The 19796-nt window shown below is 47.4% G+C and overlaps 1 protein-coding gene across 1 annotated transcript in view; it reads left to right on the forward strand.

Moving 5' to 3' along the window:
• The first annotated feature begins 8068 nt into the window (after positions 1 to 8068).
• Positions 8069 to 19796, forward strand: part of TRPM8 (transient receptor potential cation channel subfamily M member 8) — a 73601-nt gene continuing 61873 nt past the window's right edge. The window contains exons 1-4 of the mRNA XM_045867312.2: positions 8069 to 8185; positions 9641 to 9714; positions 16032 to 16188; positions 17109 to 17286. Coding sequence (XP_045723268.2) covers positions 8069 to 8185; positions 9641 to 9714; positions 16032 to 16188; positions 17109 to 17286 — 526 coding nt within the window. The remainder of the gene's footprint in view (positions 8186 to 9640; positions 9715 to 16031; positions 16189 to 17108; positions 17287 to 19796) is intronic.

Here is a 19796-nt window from a genome sequence, read left to right on the forward strand (position 1 = left end):
GCGATTTTTTTTTTTTTTTTTTTGTACTGAAGACTCTTACTAGACAGTGACCTTTTCTGAGCGTCCACCCTTCTCTCTTCGTCCCAACTGCCTTCATTACACATTATAAGACTGGGGCAGCAACACTCTCCCTCGAGCCATCTGTACCCAGGGTGGGCTGTGATCAGAGCCCAAAACGACAACAACAAGATATCCAGGGCTGCAAAAAACAAAACAACAAAACAACCGAACTTGAGTCTGCTCGTAAAAAGAGCACATGGTCAACATAAAAATTTTAGGTCACTATCTAGTAAGAGTCAATAAAAATATTAGCATTTAAGAATAAGGGGAAAAAGCAGATAAATGTTGGCCAGAAAGAGTAAAAATGAGGCTGCCCTCAGGGTTTTCCTTGACCAGATCGAAAGTCTAGTAAGAACGGAACAGGTTCTACAGTGGGGGGAAACCGTTGTCAAGCTGTCCACGGGCGAAAAGACATTCACGTGAATAAAAATCTCCTCACGTACACCTCCTAGGAGTTGCTCCACTGAAATCATCCCCAGGGACTCCCTCCTGATGCAGACCGATGAGTCCAGGGTGGACAAGTCAGGTGCGAATGGTCTTCCACTGGGCAGGGACACCAGTGACTCGTGAAGAGGATCTAAATCATATGTAAATTAAATTACATAAAATTAATATGCAAATAAATCAATATGTAAATATTACATGTGATTATGTAAATAAAATTAATATGTAAATAAAATTATTCTCATGCATGAAAATATACAATCTAAAAAGAATAGCTTGAAAATAACAAGCTGGGTCTAAATCCCAGATTACATTGACCACCATGGTGGGGGCGGGGGTGGGGGTGGGGAGTAGCTCAGAGAGTGACCTGAAGGTCCAGGCAGGTGAGCAAACTTGACCCAATGCCGACTTTTTGCCGTTAAGAGTCAGGTTTGCTGTGGGTTCTGTCATTCTTTCCTAAAGCTACTCGGATTTCCTCCTTAGCATTGCTGCGGAGTCCGATATTTTAGGGATCCTGCATCTGATTTTCACATGTGTGGGACCCAAGTAAAATTGAGGAGTCTTATGGCCGGTCTCGGCGCAATGTCTTATTCAAAAGATACTCAGATCCGACAGAGCAAGACCATTGGAAATAAGTATGAACGCAAGGGCACAGTGGTAGACAGACTTCTGAGATGACCCGAAGGCCCCTCTGGCTCGTGGTGTTCCTTCCCGTGTGTGGTCCCCTCCCCTGGGATGCTGGTGGGACTCAGTGACTTGCTTCTAACAGTAGAACATGGCAAAGGTGATTTGGGATGTCCCTTGCATGGTTAGGTTACACGGCCTCTGACTTTGTCTTGTGGCAGATCCTCTCTGTTGCCTTATCAGTTGGCATGCTTTGACAAAGCCGGTTCCACGTTGGAGGACCCACAGAGCCAGAAACTGCGGGTGGCCTCCAGTCTCCAGCCTCCAGCCACCAGCCACCAGCCAGTGAGGTCCTGAGGACCTTGGAACTCAACCCTCACTCAAGCCATGTGAGCTTGAAGCAGGGCCTTGTCCTGTCCAGCCTTGAGATGAGACCCAGCCCCTGCTGGTACCTGGATGGCAGAGAGCCCAGCTCAGCTGTGCCTGGGTTCCTGACCTGCAGAAACTCTGAGATCAAAGCATGTGTTGTTTTTAGTACTTATATTCTGAGATAATTTCCGACACAGCGAGAGATAACTGATAGGAATGGTTGAACTCAGGAAAGCATCGAAAAGATGCTGTCCACCTATCTTGCCACAGCCTTATTCATGGTGACAGCCCTGACCCATCCAGCCTGCGTGCCTGGCTCTCCTCACCACACCCCTACCATCTCTCGTCTCCTCCTCCTGTTTCTCCACATCTGTTCTCCTGGGACTGTCTCTGGGTCCTTTTGAATGTAAATCTTTTCAGCTTTTTTGGGCTTCTCCCCATTTTCACTCCACATGGGTCCCAGGAGCTGAGCAGATGAAACATGTTTCCTTGGTGGATGAGGCAGGGGAGAAGGTGGCGATGGTTCTGTGTCAGTAATCTTTTCTGCCACTTTGCTTTTCCTGAGACACCTTATTCACTCTTCTTAGGAAGTCCCCACACTAATAGGGGTAGTAAGGACAGGAGTGCTGACGTCACTTAAGCACCAGGCCGAGCTGCTGTGGGCTCGTCCCATGTGACGCTCACCATGTTCCAGGGGACGCTGCTGGTCAGCCTCAAGTGTGGCTTTTCCTGACCTCAAGCCCTTGCTGTTGTTTTGTTTTGTTTTTTTTCTATCACACAGTCTTCTTTCCCTCAAAGTTAGGTTATATAAATAGATGGTTCTCCGTGTGTTGATTTGCATTCCTCTTGACATGGAATTTTTCATTACTAAAGGCAAGTATTTTGACAAGTCTTTTGGTTTTGCCTGAAAGTTGGACTTCCTGGCCTGTGGTGTGATGTTCGAACTTTCCTGATGTGTTCACCGACCCCGTGATTTTTGAGAACACCACAGTGAATTGAGTGTGTGCGTGACATGAAATCATCCTTTGCAAGTATGATATTAAAGATGTGGGGCGCTCTTGCTGTCATTTTACTGGTGGATTCTTCTTTTAAACATTTTTTATTTAAATTCAATTTAACATATACTGTATTATTAATATCAGAGATAGAATCTAGTGATTCATCAGTTGCATATGACACCCACTGCTCATTACATCACGTGCCCTCCTTAATACCCAACACCCAGTAACCCCATCCCTCCACCCCCCTCCCCTCCAGCAACCCTCAGTTTGTTCCCTAGAGTTAAGAGTCTCTCATGGTTTGCCTCCCTCTCTGGTTTTGTTTTATTTTATAGTTCCTTCCCTTCCCCTATGTTTATCTGTTTTGTTTCTTAAATTCCACATATCAGTGAGAGCATATGGTATTTGTCTTTCTCGGACTGACTTATTTCGCTTAGCATAATACCCTCTAGTTCCATCCACATTGTTGCAAATGGCAAGATTTCATTCTTTTTGATGGGTGAGTAGTATTCCATTGTATGCATATATACCACATGTTATTTATCCATTCATCTGTCGATGGACATCTTGGCTCTTTCCACAGTTTGGCTATTATGAACATTGCTGCTATGAACATTGGGGTGCACATGCCCCTTTGAATCACTGCATTTGTATCCTTGGAACAAATACCTAGTCATGCAATTCCTGGGTCATAGGGTAGCTCTATTTTTAACTTGTTGAGGAAACTCCATACTGTTTTTCAGAGGGGCTGCACCAGCTTGCATTCCCACCAACTTACTGGTGGATTCTATCAGGTGAGGTCCATCCACACCATGGGCTGTCATTTTCTTGACTTAGTTTTCCAGTTTCGAGTTGAGAGTTCCATTAGTTTAGAGAAATAACACTCAGAGTTGAAGATAAAATAAGGGGATGGTCCTAGACTTGAAACTTGTACTTTTAAGCATCATTACTCCGGTGTCCTCCAAATGGGTGGAATGCCGGTGCCTCTTTCATGTGAATGCCAAATACTGCAAATCAGATCCATGGAAAGAAGTAGTATCCCAGTAGGAATTCTGGAGAGGCTTTAAGACCATATACTTACATATGGTGGATATCGAATGCTGTATCCTGTTACGTTGTGTTACAGTTTTGGAGTTACACCATCATATTTCCCAAGTTGTGTGTGAAACCCCAACTCCTGATTTTTGTGGTTGTCATGAATAAATCCATCACCTTTGGAGCTTGGTAAACCATCTATAAACTTATCCTTCCTCAATGACAGTGGTGGTTCTCTTATCCATTCCAAGAGACTGAGGTTCCAGGTGTTCCCCATCTGCCTGTGCAGGTGGGTGATGGGAGCAGGTGTGCAGAGCAGACCAAAGCTCTAGAGCAGATGTTCCAGGCTGCTATTTGGCAGCAGAAACCTTTCCTCAGAGGGGACCTTCTAGGACCTTGGATACCAGAATGTGATGAAGGCAGGACTGCTCCCACTAATGTGGGTGGTGGGTCCCTGAGCCCCTCTTAGCAGGAAGTCCCTGAGGACCCCCTTTTATTTTTTTAATTATTTTGTTAGGATTTTTTTTTTTAATTTTTGAGAGAGAGAGAAAGAGAGAGAGAGAGAGAGCCCATGGGGGTAGGGGGAGGAGCAGAGCGAGAGGGAGAGAGAAACTTGAGCAGACTCCCCCCTGAGTGTGGAGCCCGACATAGGGCTTGATCTCATGATCCTGAGATCATGACCTGAGCTGAAATCAAGAGTCGGGTGCTCAACTGACTGAGCCACCCAGACATCCCAAGGACCCCTTTTAAAACCACTCTCTAGACTTGGCTGTTGAGTGAAGCCCTGAACCCCTGTGTGCTGTCCCCATTTCTTCTCTGGAGTCAGATTCAGGCAGGCCAGGTAGGACCCAGGTGCTGGGGTCGGAACATCAATCAATCAGTTCCTTGTCCAGGAAGGATTTCAGACAATATGATGCGAGAGGGAAAAACCATCAAAGTTTTTCATCAGTATCTATTATGTTATTGTTGGCTCTCTTTTCCTTTGACCTTCAATTGGTTATCTATCTTCGGGGGGGGATCTGCCTGCCTGCCAAAGCCCTTCTGCTCCATGCTCCGTTATTCTTACACTTGTCACATCTGCCCTGTGCTTTTATCTCTCCCTGTCTGCTAGTTTTCTTCTTGCAAGATTGAAACAGGACCCAACAAATCAGCTGCCAGCCCCTCCTCCCATTTGCTCCTGTGGAGGGGAGGTCTACACTGGTTGTCTACACACTCTCTCAACCCCCCTATTGCTGAAACCCCTGGTCACTGGTTATCTTCCCCTTGCCCAGCCTCTAGATGCTTATCCTGTTTATTAAGTATATTTTCCAGATTACACGAGCAATGTATTTAACTTTGGTAAATATAAAAAGGAAAAAAAAAAAAAAAGAAGTACTCACCATTCCACCCCCTATGTTAGCATATAATGACTAGCATTTTGGTGTATTTACTCTTGGGTGCCTTCCACACATTAGCCAGGAGGCACTTACCTTCCCTACAGCTGGAGCTGCCTTTCCTGTGGACACTGAGCCACCTTTATAAGGAGCTGGGAGAGGGAAGGACCCACTCAAGGTTCACAGTTTAGTGTCTCACCCAAGCCCCTGTCTGTGAGGTGGGAGCTCTTAACTGCCAGGAATTCCTGCCTTCTGCTGTTTCTTTTTCTACTTGCAACAGATCATAATAATTTCTCCATGCCCTTGAATTATACCCCCTTAATGACTCCACCCTTTTATTTCTTTTGGGTGGAATGTTATATTAATGGAAATTTAGGTTGCTTTCAACGGTCCCCATTAGAAATAACTTCAGTACAACTTTTTTTGTGTGTGTTTCTGACTGTTTCTTTTATCTAGGGTTCCTGAAGCCAGTTCATTCGGTCAACAATATTAAAGTGCCTTGCTACACATTGCCCAGTTGCTTTGCAGGCAGTAAAATGGTTTTCACCCCACCCAGTCATCTGGAAGCGTCTGTCTCATCACCCTCTTCCCAACATCAAATACTATCATCTGAAAATATCTCCTCTTGGTGTTTCATTGTTGTTGGGCTTGTATGACAAGGGAGGCTTAGTCTGTTTTCGAGTTTACGAGCGATCTGTGTTCTCTCTAAAGTGGATTTGGATTTTAGCCCTTAGACTATTTTTCTACTGGGTTTTGTATTGTTCTGCCTGGTGGTACGACTTTGTTAATTTTCCTTAGCACATGATGCATTGATGCATCGACTGGTTTATCCCCAATGTGACTTTATTTTTTCTTTAAAGACTTATTCATTCATTTTAGAGAGAGAAAGAGAGAGCACGTGAGGAGAGAGGGAGAGGGAGAGAGAATCCTCAAGCAGACTTCCCAATGAGCATGGAGCACAATGTGTGGCTCAATCCCAGGACCCTGAGATCATGACCTGAGCCGAAACTGAGTAGGACTCCTAAATGACTGAGCCACCCAGACGCTCCTACCTGGTGTGCCTTTCACTCCTCCCTCCCCTCCTGGCTATGGTCCTATCCAATTTACCTGCCCTTTCCCAAGGTTCCCTGGGGAGGGGGGGCTATGGATCATCTCCTTTTGCTCTCCAGGCCCTCCCCTGTGGCCTCTTCTGACCTTTGCCCATGGCCTTTGGTCCTCTGTCCCTTCCCCTGATGCCCCAGCTACTCTCTCATCCACACCTTAACTCCTGACTGTGTTCAGGCGGCGGATGAACTCCTGGAGCCCCTGGGATGTAAGACGTCCTAAAGAAAGCCCAAACTCATAATCAGTCAACCTGAACATCAGCTGAGTTCAGGAAAGCAGTTGGAAATGAATATCTAATGTAGGCATTTGACGTGTCAGAAAGGGGTAGCCCACTGCATGTCTCACGCGACTTGCTCATTTCTTGTTTGAAGTGTGACTAAAAAAGCAAAAATACACCATTTCCTGTTGCAACGAAGAAAGCAGTTTTTCATTGTGAGGCAAATGAAATCATTTCCTGACCGTTGGTGCCCTACTTAGAAGCAATTTTCTGTATGGGGATCACAGTAAATACCTTGCAGGATTGATCTGTGGTTTTACAATAATGTATGTAAAGTACCAATTAATACTCGGGGCCTCTCTTTGAAATGTCTGGGGAGAGAAGTAAAAGCACTCGTCGTTTTAAACAGCCTGTACCAGCTGCTCTGAATGGGTTTCAAAGAAGCTTCCAGACTCTGTGGTGTGGGAGACTTTTGAGGCTGCTTGGGAGGGGCAGTTGGGACGGAGAAGTCAGGCCCACGGGGCTGAGGGTCAGGAACATGTGGCTGAGCGGCAGGTCTAGGCCTCTCCACATCCAGGGGTTCTAGAAGGCTATGTGGAAGCAGTTTGAAAGCTGCAGGAGGATTTAGGGTTTGGGAGGGGCTGTTATTTATTCATTTAAAGTATTCACTCACTAAATATTTGTACAGATCTACTCTGCGCACCTTGCCAGGTCCTGGGATTATAGTGCTGAACCAGAGAGATCTGGTCCGGAGACCAAACAGATCATTAAACAAATCAGGGCTCCCACGGCTGTGTGGGGGTTAGAGGTGCTGCAGGACCAGTCACCGGGACGTGCCCCCGGGTCCGGGTCCGGGTCCTGGGGGTCACAGAGCACTTCCCCAGAGAAGTGGTGCACACGTGAGGTCTGGAGGATGCACAGAAGACGAGCAGACAGGGGATCTGGGGAAGAGGGTTCCAGACAGAGGGTGGGACCCCGGGGGCCACTGGAGAGGCTGGTGAGGGGGAAGGAGGTGGGACTGGCTCTTGGTGACTGGACGGCTGGCATGGGTAGCTGGGGAAGCTTGGTGTCAGAGGAGGAGACTCAGGGAGACCAGGAAGGATGAGGCTTTCGTTCTAGAAATGTTGTGTCTACTGTGTCTGCCAGACAACACAGGGATGTGGATGGAGTAGCCGTTGGTGGTTTTTGTCTGCAGCCCGGGCTGAGGGTCGGAGGGCGCCCCTGCAGGTTGGGATGGGAGGGTCCGGGTGTGAGGAGAACTGGGGCAGCCTCGGAAGCCTCCCCGTGGTGGCTGAGGCTTCTGCGTCTCCCGGACTAAAGGCCAGCTGCCAGGCCTGAGAGGGAATGGCCGGGTGTCCCTGGGGCCCAAGTGTCGGCTCTGAGTCTCAGGGCGACCTGGACACCCAGGCCCTCGGCCCCTGCCACCACGGGGTGGATCAGGGCCTGGATCCTGCTCAGAGTCCGGCCCCTTCCTCTAGCTGACATAAGCCATCGTTAGGGCTTGTTCTTTCCGTTCCCTTTACTCCAAATCCCTTAAGCTGGAAGTAGCTACTGCGAACCTCCCAAGTGTGGTGGTCTGCGATGCGGGACCCCGCCTCGGAGAGGGACATCAGGGGCGGGGGGCAGGGCCGGTGCCGTGAGGACGGGAACTCAAGCAGGTCCTGGAGGATGCGGGGGGATGAGGCCAGAAGAGCAGGGCAGGGGTGCAGTTACCTGTGGGGGTCCTGGGGCGGAGCAGGAGGTGGTGGAGACAGAGGGCCCTGAGACGGGGCTTTCTGCGAAGCCCTTTAACTGTTTGCAGCTCAAACTAACCCCCCTGCCCCGCCCCATTCTCCACAGACAAGATGTCCTTCGAGGGGGCCAGGCTCAGCATGAGAAACAGGAGGAACGGCACGATGGACAGCACCCGGACCCTGTACTCCAGCATGTCTCGGAGCGCAGACGTGTTCTACAGCGAAAGCGTGAGTCCCCAGCGGCATGGTCACGTCAGAAGGCAGCACTCTGGCCATTATGTTATTTAGGGGACCCACTGCTTTTTTAAAAAGCTCGTACCGTATAGTGTTTTCTTCTGTGGGCTGTTTGGGTCACACGTGGAAACATTTTCTCTTCTGTGTTGTTTTCCCAGCATCCTTATTTTAAAAGTTGTAACCTTAACCTTAACACGTTGTTACATGATGTGTTTGTGTTAACGGGCGGCTGGCGCACTTTACAATACTGAGCTGTTAACATTCGTTTTCCTGCTTCGTGCTTGGTGTTCTTGCCTCCAGCCCTGCAGGGCTGCGCAAATGATTCTTGAATCTAAGTCCTTCTCTTCAACGTGGAGAGGGACATGGCGGGGGGAGGTGCAGGGCTGGTGCCGTGAGGACGGGAACTTAAGCAGGTCCTGGAGGATGCGGGGGGGGGAGGGGGGATGAGGCCAGAAGAGCAGGGCAGGGGTGCAGTTACCCGTGGGGGTCCTGGGGCGGAGCAGGAGGTGGTGGAGACAGAGGGCCCTGAGATGGGGCTTTCTGCGAAGCCCTTTAACTGTTTGCAACTCATACTAACCCCTAGTGGGCGTGAGGCCCCACTGCCTTACATTTGGTGTCAGCTGCCTTTTTGATTTTTCCAACCTGGTGGGTGTGCAATGGGAAGTCACTGTGGTTTTCCTTCACAGTAGCTTCATTATTGGTGAGGCTGAGCCCTCTTCACACATTTATGGGTTATTTTTGTGTCCTCTTTTATTCGATGCATGCTCATGCCTCTTGTCATTTTCCCCTTCATCCTATTGTTAGTGATTTCAAGTCCTTGATAGATAGTCTATCTACCAATCCTGTGATGATCAGTGTGTATTGCAATTATATTCTCCCACTTGAGGAGTATAGTTTTTTCCAATGTATTCTTCAGCTCTTTCCAAATAGTTTGCTTTTGCATCTGAAGGGAAGCCTTTGGTGTATAGGAACTTGTGGTTGTTTATCAGAATGAGGTCCCGGATATGCCTTATCACCTTGTCCATGGGGGAGCAAACACAATCCTTTAAGGAGTCTTTGGAATATGTCTTCTTTTGAAAAGCAAGGGTAAGAGGAAAGAGAATCTGCTTTGATACATTATTTATGCTAAACTATCAACAAATGCTTACATTCCCTTGGTAGTCTTAGAGACGGAAAAACACAATTTGTATGTGTATCATGACATTTATTACAAGATAACGCCAAGTTAACTTGTAGAAAAATTTGCATTTAGTTATAAAAATTTAAATGTATGCCTCTTTTAAAAACCGTTGTAGTACTCTAAAAACATGAACGGATGCTGGGTGCTATGAATATGTGGTAAATTTTTAAAACCTTTGAAGTAGGTATAGATCACATTTAGTATTTGTTAATGACAGCAGTGTGTGAGAATAAATTAGTGATATGCTGTCTAATGTTCTTTCTCCAAAGGACTTGGTGAATTTTATTCAAGCAAATTTTAAGAAACGGGAATGTGTCTTCTTTACCAAAGATTCCAAGGCCACGTAAGCAACGATTTTCCCTCCGTTTTTGCTTCCATGTTGGAAAATAAATTATTAACAACCATTACAATGAAAAAACGAATGTTCACTAGTTCATTATTAAAGTTGTTTTCATCTTGCAATTCTCAGAAATGGTGGGTGAGCAGGAAGAATTTGGCAAGTAGCTTGGACTTGGTCCCTAGAGTGAGTCCCTAGAGCGGTATCATTTCGTTTCATATTTTTAGCTTTGGCCAATAGTTGGTAGAGCCTCCAAGAGAGGCTGTTGCCCCCTTCAGTGTTCCCATGAGCCTGGGAGCCCACCTGAGTGACCACCTGAAGGTCGTTGTGCTGTAGTGCTTGGCAGATGACCCCAAGAATGAGCATGTGGGGCAATCTGGTTCTTCTGTTAGGCTGTTGACTTTGGGCCTTCCCATCCAATAGGGTGTTCATCTACTCCAAGTCTCAAGTGTTTTGGAACATTAAGGCTGGGTTTCTTTTCTTTTCTTTTTTTTTTTTTTATTTATTCATGAGAGACAGAGAGAGAGAGAGAGAGGCAGAGGGAGAAGCAGGCTCCCAAGGAGCAGAGAGCCCGATGCGGGACTCGATCCCAGGACCCTGGGATCATGACCTGAGCTGAAGGCAGACGCTTAACCATCTGAGCCACCCAGGCGCCCAAGGCTGGGTTTCAAAAGCCACGGAGAGCGGCCCTCAGCAGCTGTAAATGCAGGAGGTGCTCGATGAATGTTAGCTAATGAGCGAGTGAGTGAATGGACCGACTGCTGATTTTGAAGATGCGCCTGGACCCAAAGAGATAATTTTAGTACTACCCCCCTCTCATCCTGTCCCTCTGCCTTTCCTCTGTTGCCTAGGGCTGAGAGGAGAAAGAATCTAGCTATTAATTGGTTGGATAGTTGCTGTTGTAGTTTATAATTAAAGCACTGACCTTCTGCTGAGCTGAGGCAGCCAACAGAGGAAGGATGTAAGAACAAGTAAGAGCAGGTGCGTTGGAACCAGCCCTGGATCCAACCTTGGCTCAGCCGCCTGCTCGCTGCATGACCTGGAGCCAATTATTCTTCTTTCTGAACCAAATTCTCTGATGCTAAAACGCTAGCAAAGTATACCTCATGGGTTGTGGCAAGCATTCAATGCAGTAGCACACAAAATACCTACCATAGTGCCACAGAGCATAAAAAGGCCTTAATAAATGCATTTTCTTGATTTGTGTCAATTAGGAAATGAACATCAGAAAAACTAAGAATCTCTATTTTGTCGCTGGTGGAAACTTACTCATCATGAGTCATTTTGACAGAGTACAAACTTCATGAGTCAGCTATTTATTCCCTGAATGGTTTCAATGAAAGATTTTGCTGTTAATCTATTGTTTGACTGGTAGAAAATACAGTTTGGATTCATTCATTCACTCAACAAATACATATTGAGCATCTACTATGTCTTGGGGACTTACATACTTGATTGCTAATTCTACAACTACCCCCTTTTCAAGGTAGCTGCTTTTTAAAAAAGATTTTATTTATTTATTTGAGAGAGAGAGAGAGTGAGAGACAGTGTACAAGTTGGGGGAGGGGCAGAAGGAGACGGAGAAGCAGACTCCTCGCTGAGCAGGGAGCCTGATGCGGGGCTTGATCCCAGGACCCTGAGATCACGATCTGGGATGAAGGCAGACACTTAATGAATTGAGCCACCCAGGCACCCCAAGTTAGCTGTTCTTATCACTTGACAGACAAGACATGTGAGCCCCGAGAGTTCAGTATTTTACCCAAGGTCACATTGCCAGTGGGAGAGGGATGAGGGACTGGACCCAGGTTTTCTGATTCCTAGCTTGTGTGCTCTTTTTATCTCCTGCCCCCACTCTTTCTAAGAACGACACTGCCTCAGACTGACAGTATTCATCAGCAATTTCTTAGGTACAGAAATCCAGTCTAATTGGTTTAAGTGAAAGGGGTAGTAATGGGAACTTTTGGCTGAAAAGCACAACCAGAGCCAGGGCACAATGGCGCAGAGACTCTGTCTCTTCCCACCTGTCATTTCTGTTGTTCTCTGGGTGGGCAGGCTCTTCACAAGTGGTGGCAAAGTGGTCACCATATCTGACATGTTACCAGCTTACCATTTTACCAGTGGGGGAAAGAGGGCCTCATTTTTAGCAAATCCTCCAAAAATTCTGGACTGATGTTCATGGCTCTTCTTGGTCTTAGTTGGGCCGTGTACCCACCTCTAAACTTGTCCCTGGGGCTGGGGAATAGGATATGTTGATTGGCCAGGCTTGGGTATTGTGTCCACATGGACCCCATGTGGAAAGGAAGGATTCCTCAAAGGAAAATCGGGGTGCTCCTACTAACAGAACAGGAAATGGATGCAAGGTAGGGAAACCTATAGCTGTCCACCTTAAAGTGCTTGATTACAGCTTGAGTCTGGCCCAAAACAAAGGGAGATGTGGTGAGCAGCCCCCATCTTCAACAACACAAGCAGAGGACAGGAACACCTCAGGGTCTTCTGGTTCCCTTCTAGAAGGGCACAAGGTTGTAGACCAGGGTCAAGACTCTACTCTTTGGAATTCCCCGTATTTATTACTATTATGTCTCCATAGGTGGTAGGAATACTCTGTGTCATCCAAATTACCCACTGGACAAGGAAATCAAATGAAGTGACCATTAATATTGATACCCAGAATTTGCTGGTTTGCCACACAAGTTGACATAGGCTGTCCAAGTCTCCCCAGAGAATCCCTGGGGTTGCTCATATGTGCTACGCCCAGACTGCTCAAGTTTCTCTGCTCTACCCCTTGTGGATGTCTATTTCTCGAGTAGTCACTGGAGAATGATGCCCAACCATCGCCCCTGCTGGTGAAGGCCTTCTGAAACATTGCTGCCCAGCTTAGGGGCTGTGTCCTGGCACTCCTGAGGCTGTAAGCCCCTGATCTGGGTTTGCTCTCTTCTGTTCTCACTGCCTTGGCCATGCTGCATTCTAGCTAGAAATAGGGAGGACTCGACTTTCTCTAGAGTGGCTCGCTGCGATGGAACTTTCTGTCATGTCATCGAAATATCCTATATCTGCACTGTCCAATATGGTAGGCACTGGCCACAGGTGGCTCTTGAGCATTTGAAATGTGGCTAATACAGTCAAGGAACTGAATGCATGTAATTTTAGTTTTAACTAATTTAAACGTTGCCACATGTGGCTAAAGGCTACCTTACTGACATGTAGCTCTATAGCATTCAGACTTGAGCTGAGAGGGCCCTGATGTCCTCCCGTCCGCTCCATCTCTCTTCTCTGTCACCCCATCTCTCCTGTAGGTATCTGCACTCCTAGTGCCTTCCTGGCCTCCTCTCCATTTGTAAACCAAGTCATGCAGATTGGCGCTTAGAGGGCTACCAGCCTGCAGACCATCAGGATGGAGCCTACAGTTCTCTCAGCCAAGGTCACCTGAGGCACACCCCTACCCTTAAAAGGGAAAAGGGCTTAAGAGTCTGTCTTCAGTTATAGGAAGAACAGGTGGGGCAGAGACTTCTCTTTCCCATCCTGCAATGAGCTTTGGTGGGTGTGGACAGACCCCAGTGGGTGGCAAGATGGTAACCGTAGAGAGAGGAGGAAGCCAACTTGGACTCTAGTGGGAGGACTCTGAGACCACTGGGGAGCAGCCTTGGCTCAGTAAGAGAGCTGAGTAAGTACCCCAAGTAAGGGACTGAGTAAGAGAAAGGACTGAGGAAGTTGAGATCGATTCTGGTTGTCTTTCTTTTCTTGGCCAAACTGCGTGATGCCCTGCAAACTGTTCCAGAAAGGAGGCGAGATTACTGCTGAAGGAGGGATTTTGGATCCAGGCTTTACCTCAGTTTTTATAGCCCTGAAAAATACTGAAAGTCTGACATACATTTTGAACACAGATAATTTCCATACTCTATAGTAATTAAGACTTTGAGTTACAAGGAACTCAAGCTAGCTTAACCCAAAAGGGTTGATTTACCATAAGGAAACAGTAATGCCACACAGAACCCAAGACAAGGCTTGTCTCAATCCAGTGGTGTAGATGGGATTGTAGAGCAGGGACAGCCTCGCTGGGGTCCCTGTCACATGTGTACTCTCCAGCAGGAACTCACACTGATGAATCATTCACAGCCTCACCCTTAGGAGGGTGAGCTGCTTGTGAGGATTCCTGCCACAACATATTTGTTCCTCGCTATCTAAGGTCTTCATTGTGTGGCTTTGGTAGTTACCCTGGGCTTCCAGCACTTCAAAACGATCTCTGTTAGCAGAGTAACTCATTTCATGTAACACAGTTGAGGCCAATTGCTTCCACGTAGTAGAATCTCGGTCACAATTAGAATCTGTCTGCTTCTGGGGCAATCATAAAACCTCCTCCCCAAACTAGTTTTTGCTCCATTGTATTTTTAGAAGCTGCCATAGAAAAGCATGCCACTATTATCATTTTGTAAAATGAAAATGTGACCTACTACCATGAAGTGTTTTTAGAACTAATTCTACATTTTGTCAAATAAGCTTATCAGTGAAGAAGACCTTGAGAATATAGTCCTTCCTGTGGCAGATATGTAACAGCTATGTATGCTTAAGCCCACCTTCTGGAAGGCAAAAACAAAACAAAACAAAACAAAAAACTTACTTCACAAAAATCACCGAGGAATGATGAGGATTCAAACTATTTACAAGAAGACTAAATCAATGTATTTACTCATTTATGCCTTCATCATTTGGAGGATATTAGTTGAATGCCAAGAGCAGAGAATAGAAGATAAACAAAGTCTCGTTAGAAGCAAACCCTAACAGAGTTTCTCAGCTTGTTGTATACCTTTATTTGACCCAGGCTGCACAGGGAATCCTTGCTTCAGAGTTACCACATGTAGTTGCCCAGGCTGTGCACTGCACAAGTGTGCTAAGGGTCACAGGCCTATGTCTGCCAGAGGGGGCATGTTTTCTAGCATGTTTGTGGTTAGGGTGACTACATACTTTGAGACTTGGAACACTGATAAGCAGGATGCAGGCTCCGACCCTACTCGGGCTAGGGCAGCAGATATAAACTCGGATTGTTCTGGGCAGATCAGGATGTTTGGTCACGCATGCTGTTCTGCTTCTCCACTGGCCATGGCTCCCTTGAATTCTTAGCACCTTCTGACTCTTGTCCAAAAACTGATGGGAGAGAGAGAGAATAGGGGGAGCCAAGTGGGTGGGGCAGGCAGAAAGAAACTGGGAGAATGGAGAGTTGCTTTGGCCATATTCACTTCATTTTCATTTTTCATATTCATTTTTGTTGTGGCTCTTATTCATCTCTTTGGAGACATGATGGTCAAGATGCAACGCAGCTCTGGATAGAGCAACCAAGTAGCCCTGGCATGTATTTTTACATTTTTTTTAAACTGCATTTTTCTTCTTTTCTGTTGCCATTGCCTCTGCTATTCCTTGATTTGCATGTACCTAAAAGTCACTCGATAGAGGGTGTGCCATTGTTCCCACCTTCTCAGCAACCCTGAGAGGAGGGGGGCTGTGCTGGGGGAAAGGAGGGGTTTGCTTGTTCTGCACTAAACTGTGTGGTCCCCCAGACTGGAGAGCAGGCGTCCCATCCAGTTAATCCCTGGGTGCGGTGAGTTTCGCCTAGGCCCTCCTCAGAGCAGATTTTCAATCCTTTACCTCTTACTGCCTATCTTTTCATTCTCCTCCAACTTCGTAGGTGCACACGTGTCCCTTAACCAACACATACATTTTAGTTCTGCAGCACTTTTCATGGGAAGAAATAGTGTTCATTTACTGCAGTTTGTCCTTGTCTAGCCCAAATGATTGAAAGTCTCCCAAGCAGCTGATGTCCAGTATGGACAAGATGGTCTCTCTAATTTCTGGATCGCATTGGGTCCCTGCCAGGGGACCCACTGTCTCCAGTGAGTACCATCCCCAGGAAGGAGGGCTCACCTCACCTCAGGAGAGCGTTACTGGCCGGGCACGCTGGCAGGGCCAGCACTCAGGGCTCCTGCGTGTTATGAATCATGCGGGAAGCTACGTAAATGATCTCCAGATTCCTAAGGCTTAACCCCATAATAACCTCATGGCTCTGTATGCAGAGGCAGACTCTGTGAAGGCACTCCTGTATCCCAGCTCTCAATACAGAGCCAGCTTTTTGGGGTATGGACAATAGACAACAGGGATAAAACACCAAGATAGATAGCTCTTAAACAATCCACTGAGATGATGAAAAAAGTCGGAAAACAAGACTTGATGGTCAGATCTCTTTCTGTGTTTTTTAAGCTAATAATGTGTAGTTTATTCTAAAAATGCGATGAATGATGAAATCTGTTCCTTCCTGCCGACATCACCCCGCTCAGGGACAGCATGTGCAAGTGTGGTTATGCCCAGAACCAGCACGTAGAAGGCACGCAGATCAACCCCAACGAGAAGTGGAGTTACAAGAAACACACCAAGGAATTTCCGACCGATGCCTTCGGGGATATTCAGTTTGAGACCCTGGGGAAGAAAGGGAAGGTAAGCAAAGGTTTTCTACTTCAGCTAATTCGTACAACCCGGACTACCTTGAGTTACCTTGAATTGGCTCATAGTGTGGAGGCAGGAGAAATGGGTAGTCAGTGCGAAAACGGTGGCAGGAAAAGATAAACCTTGTAAGAGTCGCAAAGCTGTGATCAGATTATGTGCCACTGGAGAACTCAGCTCGTGACCGGTTGCTGCTCAGAGGCCTTCCCCTGAGCGCACTGCAGGCCTGTTACATCTGCGCCGAGCCCCGCTGCTACAAAAGGCCCGTGGACCCTTTTACGCCTTGTCCCATTTAGTTTAGCTTACGGCAGTCTTGAGAATACATAGGGCCCTGAATAAGGTGACATTTCGCTCTACACACCCACATTTTAGGCTTGTCCACCCGGCCTTAGGACAAGGTTTAATGACCGGGAAGTGGTGTCCTCAAATGCACGGGGGGGGGGGGGGGGTCTTCTGTCTCCACGGCAGCACCCTCCCTAGGCAGCTGGAAAGCCTGGGCCTACACTCCTGCACCCCCAAGCCCTGTGTTTGCAGCCCTGGAAGGTGGCCCACTGCTGTCTCTTCCCAGGGCCCCAGTGGCCATCTCTTGCCTGCCCTCAGCGCTCTTACTCGGTCTTGTCCCTCGGTCCGTAGTCAATGCCGGCGCTGGAGGGCTCCCTGCCATGTAAATCCCGTCCTGTTTCTACCCCGCCTCAAGCCCCTCACAGGCGCCCCACGGCCCTTAGGATAAATTCCCGGGTTCTCCAGCTGGCCCGATGACCCGTCGGTGGCGCCCCCCCCCCCCAGCCTACTGCTTTCCTTCCACCTCCCGGTGGGGACCCCCCTTAGCTGCCGGCCCGTGCGCTGCCCCTCCCACAGGCGCAGGTGGTTGGGAGGACAGGTGCGGACCCCGACACTCGCCCTCTTCCCCGCAGTATATCCGCTTGTCCTGTGACACGGACGCGGAGACCCTCTATGAGCTGCTGACCCAGCACTGGCACCTGAAAACGCCCAACCTTGTCATTTCTGTGACCGACGGTGCCAAGAACTTCGCCCTGAAGCCACGCATGCGCAAGATCTTCAGCCGCCTCATCTACATCGCGCAGTCCAAAGGTGCGGGCGGTCCCTGCGGGGCGGGGGGACAGTGCGCTGCCTCGTGGAGGCTGGGCCCCTCGTCCTCAGGGAGGGAACCGAGTCCCCAGATGCATTCCTGCGCAGAAGCCAGACGCTCTGCAAGTACACGCTTAATCACGATCTATGAATCAAATGAATGGACAGACAGGGAGCTCTGGCAGGTGGTGGTGGGGGGCTTGGGGGGGGGTGATGGCAGGGGGTCACAAGCGTCCGGGTGCGTCCTTGTGGGTACCTCTGTTTCCCTGAATCGCCTAAGGTTTTCATTGAGTGCTTTCTACATATAAAATCGTACCCAGAAAACACTCTGCCGAATCGAAAAGGGAAGTTTCATTTCTTTGCTATTTCATTTCGAGAGCTGTGATTCACCCTTGGAAAGAGCGATGGTGCTTGGCAGGTTGTAAGCACCAGGTGAGAGTTTGGTTGAGATCAAGACGAGCAGCTGTGGCTTTGTTACCCGAAATATTCAGCGTGGTGCTGAATTTTTAATTTTTTCTTTTTAATTTTTTTATTATGAAAAATTTCAAACCTGCAGAAGAGTTGAAAGAATCATATAATGCACATCTGTACACCCTTCACTTAGAATCACAAATTATTAACAGTTTCCCACATTTGTCTTATTACTTTCCGAAAAACAGTCTCATGTTACGATTTTTAAAGACTCGTTTGAGAGTAAATTGCAGGCATCATGCCCTTGGCCCCTAAGTATGTCAGCATGAATCTCTCAAGAACAGGGGTGTTCTCTCCCATAACCCAGTACAATTTTCAAACCTGAGAAAGGTAGCTGCCCAATACTATTATCTAAAGAACAGTCCGTATTTTAATTTTGCTAATTGTTTCAACATTGTCCTTGTAAGCAAACAAAACAAAAACCCCAAAACCAACCCCCCCCAAAACCCAAACCCCCTCAAACCAAAAAATGAACCAACCAAACAAAACCCCCCCTTTTTCCCCCTCAATGGACTCCGTTGAATTTAGCTTTCCATGTCATAGCAAACCAAAAAGCTTTTTTTCATCTGGGATTGTTCTGCAGAGTTTCTTGGTCTTTCAGGCCATTTTGAGGAATATAGACAAATCGTTTTTGCAGACTGTCCCTTCATTTGATATGATGTTTCCTCACGATTAGGTTCAGTTTATCAAAGCCTATTATTTAAAAAATTTCTTCGTTAAGAATATTAGTTAACTGACAGAGCTAAGGACACGTCTTATTTTAGATAAGAGTTTTCTTTTAACGTCAAGAAGAAACCCGGATGTTGTTCCCATTTGTTCTCCATTTCCTGACCCACCAGAGGGAGCTGCAGTAGGACGTTACTTGATTATGAAACTGAGTAGCTCGGCTTCCTTACTACTAAATCCTGAACACACATCATTCATTCAGAATACTTATAAAATGCCTACTATGTGTCAGGAATTGTTTTAAGTGCTGGGAATATAACAGAACAAGACAGATAATAGCCCTGGCCTGCGTACCTCCAGTCAGATGAAGGGACGGGCTGGTGCTGGATGTTAACAGTCTCGTGTCCTCTGCGTTGGCTTCACTTCCTCTTGCCTGGTGTGAAAGGGAAACGTTGACAACTAAAATCTGTCTAGAGGAAGGAGACCAGGTGCCGAGGGTCTGCAGTTCATGTCCTGTGAGAAATGGTTGCAGGAATCGGGTAGGACAATCCCAAGGACCATGCTGCATTTATACCTTAAAATATTGGAAGGGCTTTTATCTGGGAGATGACTAAATCCGTTTCTCATCGCTGAAGAGAGTAGTACAATTACAGAATGGAGACAAACAGTGAGCAAAGGGACTTTCTAGCAACCGGGCGAGAGGGCCGCCCTGAGCCTCTTGAGCCTTCCATCACCAGGGCTAATCAAGACACGCCAGTGACCATCCTCAGGCTGGATTCTTGCCTGGGTAGTACATTAGATCAGGGTTGCTTCCAACTTAGATTCTATTATAATGCTAAATAATATTTTATAAGTATTTTCTTTACTTCATTTCTGAAAAAAAATGTGCAAAACCCTTGACATTGTGAAGATCATCAAATATAAACCTTAACATACCGGTGTGCAAAATTGTGTAATTATAAAGTAAAGCTACATGGTAGGCCCCAGGGTCATGGCACCAGGGTAGGGGTCTGGGAGCCGAGTGCTCTGCTTTCTGTGGCGGCACTGCCTTAACTTGCTCACAAGCTCGGGCCCAGCATTTATTTTCCATAACAAGATTTACTGGCAAGGCTGGTTAGGGATGCAGATTCCCTGGCTCCGTCCGCCCCCTGGAGGATCTGATGATTTGGATCAAGCGTGGGGTCCAGAATTTATATCTTTTTAAAACCAACATCTCTTAGGAACGCCTCCAAAGATCCTCTTCTCCTTCCTCTTCATAGGGTCCTCGGCAAAGCCCACTGCAAGGGGTGGCTGGCAGTGTCGCGTCCTGGTGCTCAGATGGTGGGGGCTTCTTCAGGGGTCTGTGAGCCCAGGATGGGAAGCTTACTCAGAGCCAG

The sequence above is a fragment of the Mirounga angustirostris genome, unplaced genomic scaffold, assembly GCF_029215605.1.
Source record: "Mirounga angustirostris isolate CCGP_5_RB_7025 unplaced genomic scaffold, mMirAng1.0.hap1 SCAF_3, whole genome shotgun sequence".
NCBI lineage: Eukaryota > Metazoa > Chordata > Mammalia > Carnivora > Phocidae > Mirounga > Mirounga angustirostris.